Source organism: Rhipicephalus microplus, chromosome 7, assembly GCF_043290135.1.
Source record: "Rhipicephalus microplus isolate Deutch F79 chromosome 7, USDA_Rmic, whole genome shotgun sequence".
Taxonomy (NCBI): domain Eukaryota; kingdom Metazoa; phylum Arthropoda; class Arachnida; order Ixodida; family Ixodidae; genus Rhipicephalus; species Rhipicephalus microplus.
Genome location: NC_134706.1, coordinates 9,946,009 through 9,959,977, shown reverse-complemented (window position 1 = coordinate 9,959,977; position 13,969 = coordinate 9,946,009). Strand labels below are relative to the sequence as shown.

The 13,969-nt window shown below is 47.5% G+C and overlaps 1 protein-coding gene across 1 annotated transcript in view; it reads right to left on the bottom strand.

The window, feature by feature from the left end:
- Ent3 (equilibrative nucleoside transporter 3) overlaps positions 1-13,969 on the bottom strand; it is a 152,950-nt gene that overhangs the window by 65,405 nt on the left and 73,576 nt on the right. The window contains exons 7-8 of the mRNA XM_075868637.1: positions 4,292-4,449; positions 2,067-2,326 (exon numbers count right to left, since the gene is read on the bottom strand). Coding sequence (XP_075724752.1) covers positions 2,067-2,326; positions 4,292-4,449 — 418 coding nt within the window. The remainder of the gene's footprint in view (positions 1-2,066; positions 2,327-4,291; positions 4,450-13,969) is intronic.

Sequence of the window (13,969 nt, the reverse complement as noted above, 5' to 3'; positions counted from 1 at the left end):
CATGCACTGTCAGCTGTCGAATGTTCGAGAAGGGGGAGAAGCGCAACAGCTCATGCGCGCGCGTCAGCTGCCGATGTTCTCGAAGCGCGACGGCGCATGCGCGCGCGTCAGCTGCCGATGTTCTCGAAGCGTGACGGCGCATGCGCGCTACATTATACAGCTAGCGAATGTTCGTGAAGAGGAGAAGCGCACGCGGTGTGTAGAGGAGGAAGGGTGCACAGATGGTGGAGGAGTGAAGCGCGCGCGGTGTGTAGAGGAGGAAGGAATGCACAGATGGTGGAAGAAGGAGGAGGAAGCTTGCGGACGGTGCCGCACTACAAGCCTCGAGTATTAGATGCTCCGCATCTAAAAGTAAACACGTTTGCCTCCAATAGGCATGCTTCGTATAACATCGATTCCCAAGGTATACGTGGGATCTGTCGCATTTTTTTATTGCAAGTGTCACGCACTACAAACGACACTGGTAGAGCGCGAACGAACGCAAGGACAAACGAACGAACGCTTGCACACACTGGCGTTGCTGACAACAACAGTCTTTTAGCAAGTTGCTGAAGCACGGTTGGCAAACACGGTATATAGCGTAACAGTACCACACCATCTCTCCTTGTCATTGACCTTCTGCAGTGGAGGCACCCTAACACTGCAACAGCTCTTTAAAAACTTACTGTACGGTTGTCTCGCCTCGTCGCTGCCTGTCAGCTTACTGTTAACGAGGAACCTGTCGTCCAGGGGTTGTACTGCCCCTAGAACTAGGGGCGGCTTAAACACGACGACTGGAGAAGGAGGACCACTGCCTCACTGTTAATTGTTACTTCCCGCTCGTGTGTGTCCTATCTGTGCTTTTTCTTATGTTCGTTTCAGACAGCGTGACGCAAGCGTCAACCATACTGCCTCGCCTAACTCGCTAAAAGTTTTTACTTATTTTATTTCCACTTCCAAGCCGACAAAAGCTGTGTTTCACACAATGGCTACGTCCACACTGCGCAGTAAAGAATATCAACAACTAAAGCATTTTACCCCATTTTCCAGCAAGATAGCGTAAGTGTACTGGGCAGAGGCACATGAAATACAAGGTAAATCACACCAGATGCCTGTTCCCACTGCACTTCTGGCTGGTAAAAGGGCGAAAAACATGTATTGTAGTTGTTGATAATGTTTCCTGCGTAGTGCACACGTGGCGGCCATGTGCAAAACAGGGTTCTTTGTCAGCCTGGAGATGGTAATAAATCTTATCGTTGTCAGTAGCATCCGTGTGCGTGGGTACCTTTCTTCATTTGTTATTGTGTTCTATTGCGCTCAATCACTAACAATATAGCAAACAAACAAGCCTGCATCCGTGACCATCAAGCACAAACGACCAGGCGGTTAGAATGCTTTTTTGTTTCTCTTGTACTCCTTCATTTTCTTCTCACGTCCATTCAAGCACCGATTTGTTTTTTTTTTGTCCTTCGCATTCAGTCTTTATCCCGCAGCAGACTCTCGGTACTTCCCAGTTTCATACATCTCTAATATCGAAACATAAGCACAGGAATGATACTCACACGAGGAGTGGTTGTTAGGCTACTTGGCACTTGCTAACAGCCGTGACGCGTCGTTTGTGTTCCAGTAGTGCTGTGCGACAAAATAAACGTCCAAGCGGGCAGCCACCATTTTCAATGACATTTCTATTCTCATGTAACCGGTAAAATAGCGTCGTGAAGCCAGACTACTTTGCCATCCAAACAAGATGGCTGTTGAGCGGAATGGTTATATCTCGCTGCTGTGGTCGTCTGCCCAAAAGTAGACGCTTCTTCACGCGCTTAATTAATGTTAAGAGAAGTTAAGTGATGGAACAGCAGTTTGATTAGTATTTCTTTAGCTTTTTTGTAGACGGTAAATGACACGATGTCCTACAAACGTCATGCAGACGCCAGCAGATTACTCGGGCTCCTGGGATAGGCGCTATCTTCTAAGCTGTCGGCGTACATTGTCTGCCATGCTGACCTGAGTTAGGTCACGCCCAACTAGCGCCAATACGCCGACACGGGCACTAAGAAACACGCCACTGGAGTGCATGCTATACTCACGCTTAACGCCGCTCCACAGTCGGGGAGGCCTGCCACGTGTTCTGCCGCGCATGCGCACGACCACTTCCTGGACGCGGTAGTTGATACCCTTGCGACCGGAACTGGGCAATTCGTTGCTCTCGTCGCCGACACTGGCGCCCGTTAGGCCTCGCCGAGACGGAGCGCCACAGAATGCGACGTCACCAGAGCCCCCTAGCGACGCCGAGATGTGACCGCTCCACAGGCTCCTCGCGGTGTCGTCAGTGATGTATCCACCACGCCTATAAGGGGGGTGGGAAAAATGAAAACCTTCGAGACAAGTATATACCCTCCGCCGCGAAAAATACACATCGAGAATTCCTGCTTTGCTTTACGTCATCGCCCTCTACCCCTCGATCTCGTTTTTCTTGAGCTCTGATCATCAACATACTAATTATTTAGGCAGCTAGCACCATACTGCCGTCGAAGTATGGTGCTAGCTATAAGTTAGAGGAAAGGCAGGGATGTTAACCTGTTTCGCATAACCGTTATGTTAGCCTGTGCAGGGGGAAGGAATTGGGGATGGGAAACGAACGAAGGGGTTTATTCTGGGCATGCTGGTTATTCATTCTAAAAAGCTTCGAGGTAGCTCATGCGCGACAGACGGACACGAGAAGGCACAAATAAACACCACATAGCACTGTGTGGTGTCCATACTTGTGCCTTCTCATGGCTGTGCGTCTCACATGTGCTGCATCATTGCTTTTCGAACGGAGGCAGGTTTGTAGCATGCCGTGAAACAGGTACAGACGGGTCCACTGTTAAAGGGAACACCTGCGTGGGCAGCACGTTTAGATTTCGCTATCTTACGGAACCACAGCGGCTTAGATATGCATTAGACTACTGGTGGTTGAAACTTCCAACTCCTCTTGACAGACTATCGACTTGCATGAAGAATGTTTATTATCCACTTGCTTTTAGAGGGTCAGGAATATTGATGGTGTGCATTCGAATGTTCCCTTTAACAGTGGACCATACTGTACATTGTACATTAGACCAGGGGAGGTCCTATATATTTTATTGGGGGTGTGTGGCACTCACAATAAGTCAGTTGCTTCAGGGGGACGGAGAGGATGGGGAATCATGCGCTGCGTTTTCAATATGTTTTCTCTTAGCGGAGGGTGAGGGCCTCTATGCAGAAATTTTAGAGAGGCAGGTGCCACCCCATCACGCCTTTGCACAAGACACGAAAATGCTGGAGTATCATCGTAAATGCGAAGCGTCGATATCGTTAGATTAAATTACTTGAAACATGGTCGGCAGTTTTAAATATTGATATATTGCAGTAAGTACTAGCTTACTTAATAAACTTAAGAGCAGACCTATATAGGCAACCTTGAGACATTAAAGATTTATTATTCAATGATGAATACGTACACCTAATGTTAGAACACTGGCGTTGAGAACAGCGCCGTCAGAGGTGAGAATAATGTTAAGTGTTGCGGGTGCTTGATTTTAATGCCCGCATGAATCGTTGAAGTATAGTGGCTTACGATATCATAGGCGTCTGAAAAGTCAGCTGGCAGAAAACTATCTGTGCTCCACGAGTATTTGTACTCGGTGGGGCGCTCTGCTAATAATAAAATCTCTTAGCAAACCGGATGCCAATATCTTCTTAACCTCCCAGCCGTCCTTTTTCTTTCTCTCTCTTTCTCTGTTGTTTAATGTGCCAAAATCACGATCTGGTTAAGAGGGACACCTTAGTGCAGGGCTATGGAAATCGCAACCCTTCAAGACTCTTTCACAATCCCTGACATAACACAGTACCCGGGCCTCTTGCAACTCTCCTTCACCGAAATGCGACAGCCGCGGCTGGGATCGAACCCACGACCCTCGGTTTAGCAACCGAGAGGGCGCTCGTGCTGCTGACGCGTTAAGCCATGTCGAAATATAAAGCCCTGCCACGGCCGGGCTAGACAACTGTTCTTCTTCTCCACTCATGTCACATTTTCGAGCAGTTTCTAGGCGAAAGAAAGCAGTGCTGTTAAGGCCTCACCAGACGTTTGCGTTGCAGCGCGCCAGCGCATGGCATGTAGACGCCGCGCCCTCTCCCTTCGAAGAGAAAGGGCAAGCGGCTACACGAAGCTCTTTGCTATCTCTCTCTCTCTATTGGGAAAAAGCACAGCGCCGAATCTACAAGCCACGCGCTGACGCGCCGCAACGCGCACGTGTGGTGAGGCCTTTCGCAAGACGCAGCGACGACTCACCGGCGTGCGTCGAGAGACTCGTCGTCGTCGAGCACGTCGCTCGACTCGAACGCCGAGTCCGCGCCACCAGCCGTGCTCGTCGGTGACGCCGGCGGAGTGCGGAGGGAGAGCACGCCGTACTTTCCCGTCTTCGACTCCACTGGGTCCAGCATGTCCACCTGCGTGCAAGGGCGCCGCATGTAAGACGCGCGCTAGCTGCTTTATACCACAGAAACAAAGCACATTCATGCGCCTCTGTTGAAGCAACCTCTCTGTGTTAAAGGCGCCAAATATAATAAATATAGCGTTTCTGTACGAATGGCCAGCATCCTAAGCACTCAACACTACCGCGGTGAAGACACCGTTCGATACAATCTGTGCGACTGCCCGCACTACAGTGCACAGCATACAGTTGATTTGCAAAGCAAGTCAGGGTTCTTTTATTACTGCAAAGTGCAAGCCATAGAAAAATTGTGAAAACTAAGATAGTAACAGTGCAATAACGGGACGAGGCAAGGGAAACACGCGAGGACTGCCAAAGGACATTTCATTGAAAGGAACCAGTACACACACGTGAAAAACGAGAAAGGTGTGCACGAAGATCTTTTAATCATGCAAGTTACGTCAGGCAGCGGATTTCACTGTCTAATAGATCCAGAGACGGCACCTATACACAGCTTCCCTTTTTTGGAGATCACGTGGGTCTCGAGTATCTCTCCAGCGCACATGTCACGTTAGCGTTCAAGGAGGAGGGTGACGCCAGCTGGAGGTGCATCAGTGCTTGGCACCATGTACGGCGACATTGCCTACAGCACCGGTTTTTAATGAAATAGCACGTCCTTGCAACCGATCATTGATGCACCACCCAGCCTATCCCACACACACACACACACATTTTCCCGCATGAACAACGAGTCTCATAAACGACGCAAGTCGCACACTTGGTGCAGGGCTTTCAGTCTTGCTTGGAACACGTGGAAGCACTGCCCATCCAGGAAGTGCAAACACATTTGGAGGCTGCACCTATCCTTGTGTTTAATTTGCGTCGTACCGTATCGGCACCATTTATTCCATCGAAAAATCGCAAGCCCTGAGTAGAACACGCAGAACAGTCACTGCGAAGGTTCGAAAAGCATCCTTAGCAGGCGATACTATGAATTATTATGCTGTATCAACAAGACCAAACTGCAATCCTCATCGAGGTCATTCAGTGTTAATTTCTACAGAAGCTGGGCGTACACGAGATTTTCTACTTATCTAGGGGCACAAATCATAATACTTTCTTATTATTAATGTATAAACACAATACACGATGGTAATTCACTTCGAGTGCATGCTGCCCTCTTATTTCTGTTCATCGTGTTATCTGAAAGCCCATTTTGGGCTAGTTCATCGTTACCCATGATGGAGTAAACAGTACCTAATATTGTTGCCCCCTTTTATAGGGGCGAAGCTACTTATGCGTGGCTTGTGCGTACCCCTTTGTTGTTGTACGTAACTGCTGGTGACACTTACCCGAGAGAGCGGGTATGTGCCACAGGAGATAGACGGGTATGTGCCACAGAGGAAGGAGAGAGACGATCGCGTGACTACGATCGCGATGAAAAGATGCGAAATGGAGGTACTTGGAGTGTTCCCTAGGTGGATGGACGGAAGGACGCACGGATGAATGTACCGACAGATAAGCAGACGGACAGATGGGTAGATAGACACATGCACAGCCGGACACACGGATGGATGCAAGAAAGAACGAACGGATGGACGAAAGCACGAACGGACTGACAGACGCTTCGTCCCGCTCGTTATCATTCACTCCGTGGATAGGCTGTGATCTTTTTAATGTGAACAGAGTGACCCCCCTTAGGTGACATCAAAATAAAAATAGTATTTCTTGGAAAGTCCGATTCAGTCGTACAGCGGTGGCATATTAGATGTGACGCAGTTCTTTGACGGGCCTATGTAGTGCACGCTGTCTCTCCGTGCGTCGGCGCGAACGCACCACTACACGCCCCCCTCCTCGCAGGTGTTGGAGCGGTGCCAAGTAGGTCACGCTGCGGCTGCGCGTAGACATCACGCTCGCCGCAGCGCTCGCAACTGCCGCCTCGTCGGTTCTCCCGCAACACCTGCAGCTACTGCCGCTCGCTCCGCTAGAGACCACCACTCGCAAATCTTCCAGCGCTCACCGCCGCACACACCTTAGCGCAATTCAACCTATGACGCCACCCATGGGCAAAGCTACTGCTTCGCATTCCATAAAGGTTCCCTTTGGTAATATTGCGAAATTTTTCCTCCAAAAAGCCGCTTTCCTATTCATCACAAGTCGAATCGATCATGACCCATGTGTGTTTTGCCTACCTATTCCCAGTCATCTTGTTTATTTTAAGCTTATAATCAAATCTTACCAAGCACCTAAAATGAATTCGGGTCTCCAAAAATATTTTTTCCGTCGCTTCTAGTGCGACGAAACTTGGCTTCTTCAAAAACAATTTACCCAAAGACTGCCCAAAAAAAGATAATAGATAGATAGATAGATAGATAGATAGATAGATAGATAGATAAATAGACAGATAGATAGATAGATAGATAGATAGATAAGAAAGAAAGAAAGAACGAAAGGAAGAAAGAAAGAAAGAAAGAAAGAAAGAAGGAAAGAAAGAAAGAAAGAAAGAAAGAAAGAAAGAAAGAAAGAAAGAAAGAAAGAAAGAAAGAAAGAAAGAAAGCGACGCTAAAGTTAGGAACATTTTTTTGAAGCCTTCAGCTGACCTAAAAAATCTGGTGGTGTTTTCCCATCCTATGCACGTGGCCCAACAAAAAAAAATACCATCGGCTGTTCCAGGAGTTCCCAGACTAGCTCGCTCGAATAGCGGCTGCCTTATGGCAGCTAGAAAGTAGGATCGGTCACTGCGATTAATAGAGAAGGGGCCGGCTTCTAATACCACACGTAATAGAGACATAAAGAACGAAAAAGAAAGAAAAGAAAAAATCCGGATTAGGAGACGAAAGAAGCGCGTCAACATGGTCTAGTCTTTCGCATCGGCTCTCGTAATGAGTGCGTCCAGCTGACGAAAGCTGCTTTCCTTACTTCTTTGAGCACTAAGTGTAGATGGAGCAGGTTTGTTTGTTCTTGGTGCTTTAATGGTTTTTTTTTCAATAAATTCATACGAAGCCCTCTAAATGTACTTTCGGCCCTGTTCACTTTCTTGTTGTAGAATATTGGTATACCACATGGCCTGTGTCACATTTTCAACTCGTAATGTGTACTTGCCGTCAAAATTGGTTGTAGTAATAAGCAGTTATCAATTACTCTAATAGGTCAATGCCTTGGCGATTTGTTATTTTATTGTCTTATGTATCCTCTTGTAACGTAATCAACTTGATATTGCAGCTGAATTTTACTCGTCCTAGTTTTTTTCACTAAGTGACTGGTGCAGTTACTAACAACTTTGTAACAAACGAACAGTCTGAGTTAGCACTATAAATAGCTAACAATGAAGTGGATTTCGCTTGCTTTCATTTGACTATCTTCACTAGAAGAGATTATGGCTTGATGTGGCTAGTAAATGGTTAGTATTTAGTTTGTAGGAAGTTTTCCAATGGGAGCCCCAAGCATTTCGGGGTCCTAGAGAAGTAGCTTCTACGTCACTGCGCATGTTCGAGACTCAAAGAGCGTCTGCTTGTTGCCTTGGGAACGCTATTTCTCGAATTCAGCCCGAGTCCCAAAGCCCGCCTCAAAAGCTTTGCGTCAAGCAAACATGATGGCACCCACTGAAGCGACGACTCTTGTCCAAGACTATAGAGTGAACTAGAATAAAGGGAATGTCGAAAACGCCGCGGACGCTATTCGAACACTCTTAGATTCTGCTTGACAAAAAGTTTGTCCCCGCAAAAAGCTGTTGGGCCTGAAACTTTTGGGGCCCCAATTCGAAAAACTTTTCGTGAATCCGCCAATGTTTTCATTTAGTCATTTTTTTATTCTTTTACGAGCGTAAGTTTGTCGGCCACAGATAGCATTCCTCAGGCTCTGTGATCTTAAAACAGGAATCATTTGCAAGCTGAGTGGAATGCCAAATTAAACGACAAGTAGGAAGTTCCATGAAGCAAACACGAGAGGACAGAGGAGGCAATTAGAGTATTTGACAACTCGTTTCGGCATCGTTATAACCGCAGAATGGCACTTTGTTCGCACAGAAAGGGTTGGCGCCGATCCTGTATTTCGATTACCAGAAGGCCGCAGGCACATAAATGTCAGACTACGCAACTCACACGCATAGATGTGTGACATAAGAGCGGGAATAAATAAAAGAGCAAAGCGGAATAAACTTTGTTAACGGCACACCACCCGAAGGGGCGGCGGAATGGAACAGGCGTAGCAGGTGGCACACAGCCGGCTTTTAATAAAACAGTATCATTAATAACGAGCCACGTGCGACGTGCACGCCAGCTGAGCGGGTGGTGCAAGCTTAAAACGAGAGGTGGCACCTATGATTGAGGCGGAAACAAAAGACACGGCGCACAGCGGGCACGGGGCAGCACACGCCATACTTCACGAGTCCAAACAATACACGCGAACCGAGCGGCCCCAATCCGCCCTCGTAGTCCCTCGAGCGTGACGGTCGTGGAGGTTTTTCGAAACCACTCCATAACTCAACCCGGGGAATTCTATCTATTTGTGCTATTCGGTGCTTCTTCGTTTTTTTTTTCATTGGTGATTTTCAATCATCGCTTCCAATAAGATAGCACCCCCCCCCAACCTCCCACTCCCTCCCCAAACTTTCCCAGCGGCTTCATCGCCACTCCTGGACTGCTCGGGTCAAGCCGCAGATACGGCACGGGGTCTCTGAGGAGGGCGACCCAGGAACGGGACGAGGCTGACAACCTTTCAAAGAAAAACAGAGCACGGGAAATTGGGCGTAGATGCGGTGGGGAGGCTGGCGGGAATGTGCGGTCGACAAAAGCTTCTCTCTCTCTTTTTTTTTGTCATTTCGTCCCTGTATTCCCCTCTGAACTTTTCAAATCCCAGCTTCTGTACCCAGACAACAATGCCTAGAGGGCTTCGTGCGTCGGTGGCCCTCACTATAAACACGGGAGTAAAGTGGCCGGGCCGGCACGCGGCCGAAAAGAGGCGAATCCGTGGCATCGGGTGTTGATCCTAAAATGCTGTCATTGTACGACCGGATGAAGAGAGGAGCAGCGTTGTTTGCATGATGTGTCGCTTTTTGCGGCTTTAATCCCCTTACCCCGTGAAAACACGAACGGATCGAGAAATTATGATATGAAGGGACCGGCCGTAGTAAGCTTGTGCTGGTGAGTCGCACGGGGACTAGATTGTCTGAGCTTCAGTCACGAAACCTTTCTCTGAAGGTACGTTCACCAAGACGAACAGATCGCATGCGAAGGCCTTGACCGCTTTCTTCACGTTCGATAAATTGGGCGAGCAGTGCGCTAAACCCTTTCAGCGTCATGAATTCGCTGCGTGCATCACAGTCCTCATGCGCGTAGCGAAACTCGACTTATCCGCGGGCATCACTGTGAATCTATGACAGACTGACTTGACTGTCCGACTGACTTGACTGACTGACTGACTGACTTGACTGACTGACTGACTGACTTGAATGACTGACTGACTTGAATGACTGACTTGAATGACTGATTGACTGAGTAAGTTGAATGCCTGACTTGAATGACTGATAGATAGATAGATAGATAGATAGATAGATAGATAGATAGATAGATAGATAGATAGATAGATAGATAGATAGATAGATAGATAGATAGATAGATAGATAGATAGATAGATAGATAGATAGATAGATAGATAGATAGATAGATAGCGCATTACATAAGCAGAGTTCTACGTGACGCGTTACAAGTAATCGATTACTTGTAATCAATCACACTTTTGTTACGATGGTAAATGCATGGACACTCTCGGCGCGTTTTAGTCGTCACCGTTATGTTTGTTGCGTGTGTGTATGTATATATAAATAATAGTCACAAAAGTAAATTAAAGAAAAAGAATTACCCAAATGCGCCACCGGGATTCGAACCTGCGACCTCACACTCCGCTGGCTGTACACAGTGTGAAGGTGCTTCAGTGAGTTCAGGATCAGCAGTAGGCTGGTTCGCAAGTGCTTCCTACGCTATAATATGCCCCTTCTTTACAGCTTAAGCATTCGGAGCATTCAGTTTAGTAGCTCACCTCTTAACGACGAAACAATGAGTGACGACCGCTTTGAAAACAACTTCCGTTCAAGCTGAACGCGCAACCTAACTCTAGTCACAGAAGACAGAGTAAGCTGTCAGACATTTAAGTCCGGGGTAGAGGCCTCGTCAGAAGACATATAAGTGTCCTTTTGCCTTACCTCGTGGACATATTTCACAATGCGAATCGTGTATACACGTCCGAAATAAGCAAAACTGAAATTGAAAATTAATTCCAGCCGACACGTGAGATTTAAAATTCCAATCAAACTATCCACGCCCCTCTTTCTTACTCCTCTTCTTTCTTGTCTTTCCTCTCTAATATTCGCCCTTTTCTCCACCTCAAGTGTAGGGTAGTCAACCGAGTCAAAACTTGGCTGACCTGCCAGCCTTTCCTCTACATTTATTTCTCTCTCTACTCTCCACCACACAGGCCACGGGAGTTAGTCGTAGTTTGAATACTGTGATATTGTGTTACGGCAATACAATATAGCTGGAAAGTAATGCGAAAAAAATCTATTAAATTTTTATAACTACCTAGCTAACTTTTTGTTTTTGTGATCAACCACGATAATAAATTACATTTTCAACGAAGCAACCACGATTGTAATTAGTTACGTTTTTTTTCTATAACGAGCACAAGTCTAGTCGCCAGTGGACACAATTGAATTTCAATGCCACATTGTCTTCGACAGCTACAGTGGTTGCGTGAGCAATATTTTAGGCAGTAGCGTAATACCAAAGAAGCGATTCACATTTTAATGATTGATAATAAGTGGAACATTGCCTAAGTACGTGAATAGCGTAACATAAAAAAAAGAAATGCGAAGCGCGAAATCTGGAGCCCCATTTCGACAAGGTCATCCTTCTTGGCGCCAAGCAAACAATACGAGAATCACCAAAGGTCACCATCCCGACAGAGATCTCTCAAAAGACGGAAAGAGGGGGCAGTCCACTGCAATGGGGGGGGGGGGGGGGGGAGTGGCATTGGAGACACGTGCTCGCATCAATCACGCTTAATCTCTGTGACAACCCTCCCCGCAACACGGCTGTGCTACCTCACGCCGACCCCTGCAGCGGCAGTCTGGTGGGTCTCCACTCCATTCTGTCCCCTCCGCCGGTTTCACAAGCGAGCATGCGGTGGTGCCGAACAATGCTGCGCAGTTTCGCACCAACGGCTGCGACCACCGCCGCTACCACCGCCGCTGTCATGACGGAACACTTTAGTTGGGCGCTGCACTACCCAGCTAGGAAATGGAGCCAACGTTGTATTTCGAGCTGACCGTGACAGCCGCACAGGTGGCGAAGTCTCCTTGATTTTTTTTGTAGTTTTAAGCAGCTGTGAAACCATGGTCTTTTCCATAAAAAAAGAAAAGAAAGAAAAACAGAGGTAGCATGTGCTGCAACTCGTCATAATAATATTGTAGGCATCTATTATGCACTTGTTTCTCATATCTACGTTATTATATTAATCATCGCCACCCATTTGTCTGTCATCATCATCGTCTTCGGGTGTGTGCTCTTCATCATCGGGTCCATGGTGGTTGTCCGCCTCCAAATTCTCGGCCAAATAGACGTCGTTCCAGCCAAGGCATCATAACATTTGCTTACGAGTAAGCAGAACACTTCGACTAACAGTGTTTATACTTGACTCAAAACCGCACCCCGATTCTGACGGTGTTCATTCATACATAGAGTATCCAAGATTCTACAAATTATGTTTTTCATATTGTATCCATATAGTTAAGCGTTCTGCATACTCAGAGAAGTACGCACTCAGTTTGAAAGCGTTCGTGTCCTCTTTATGCACCGGCTACGACCACATTCGACTCAAAACATGATAGTCATAATGATACGTTACGTGCCACACGTCGTAACAGGCAATGAAAGAACGAAAACAAGCAGCCATGCGGTTAGTCTTGTAGATATTAGCGTTGTTAATGTCAAACGAACCAGTCATCTTCCTTCTATATCAGTGCCGCTGTAGCAGCATTCAAGATCGCCCAAGTTTCGTGAGTCTTTCAGCAAACCAGAGTTGCGGTGTCTAGTTGGCATGTAAACGGATGCCAGTACGAACCGTTAAGGGAGCCTCCTGCAAGTCCGTACGTTCAACCTAGATTTCCAGTCTCCTCTTTAATTGCAGGTATAATATACCTATAGGCTCAGTATGCAATTTACCTGTTGTTTCATTGCTGTCAGACGGCCTATGAGACTTCTTTTCTGTTCCGTTCATGCTGCTGACATTGTTAATAAAGGAATCTGCCAAGGTGAGCTTACAACGATATTTCTTTTCTGCTTGTCTCTTTCAAGAGCATCGGACCAACCACATCAGTTTTAAATCTGCTCCGTTCCCGCTGTGTACAGCACAGCGTTGCGGGCAGTGCACGCAACTCTCGAGCGCACGCCGAAGCGATCTACTCTAGGCGCCCCATCGGACTTATGCACCACGGAAGTGAACCGGAAAAAGAGGAGGGGTGGACTCGATGCAGTCGACGTTATGAAACATGGTCCCACCGTTGTCACCAAAGTGTTCGAGCGACCATGCCTTCCCCCTTCCTCTTTATCGGACCAGCCACCGTTACATCTGCAACGGCCATTCAAAGTCATTCGCATCGCTGTAAAAGCCTTCACTGTTACGCTTAGAAATCGCGCTCGAATACGGAAGCGTGGGCGGGGACGCCGCGTACAGCGTATAGTCGCTGCCGTCCATGCGGGAAGTAATAGGAGAGACTCGGAAACAGTCCATCGTTCACTCGCTTGTCGATGTGTGGACACCGACACAATAGCGCGCTGCCGCCCGTCCTGTTTAGTGGCGCCAGCTTGCGACCGGCGCTGGCGTTCGCGGAAATGGCCGACCCGTGGCGGCTACGTCACTCCGGCACGCCCTCGTGGCGTTAATGGAGGGAATGGGAAAAGTAAACACAGTTATTTTGGACAGGCAGCCAGCACGTGTCATGGGGTTGGCAGTATGTTTCATCGCGATGGCCTTTAGGGCGGTCACGCTGCTTTTAAAAGGGGCCCTCACAAACATATGAAAACAGCAGAAACGAGCGCATGATAATCTCCTGGCGTTTCTCGTGTCTTTCTCGCACTCCGTGACGCAAAAACAGTGATTCACATGACGTCTCCGTAGAACAATCGAAAGATATTAGAAAGTTATAGCGCGAGCGTCGACGAAGGACTACAACAGCGCCACGCCCCAAAACACTCGGGAGATAGTAGTATCAGCTTCACTACGTACTACTACTACTACTACTACTACTACTACTACTACTACTACTACTACTACTACTACTACTACTGCTGCTGCTGCTGCTGCTGCTGCTGCTGCTGCTACTACATACATCGTGGACGCACGACCCACAACTTAAGGAGCTTCGCCCCTAAAAGTGAGGTAGAGAGCGTCACCGCTATTGCCAACCACCTTCGTGGGAACGAGTGAAGACCCAGCGACATACTGTACAAAACTGTGTTTACAAAAAGTGGTTAATGATTTAG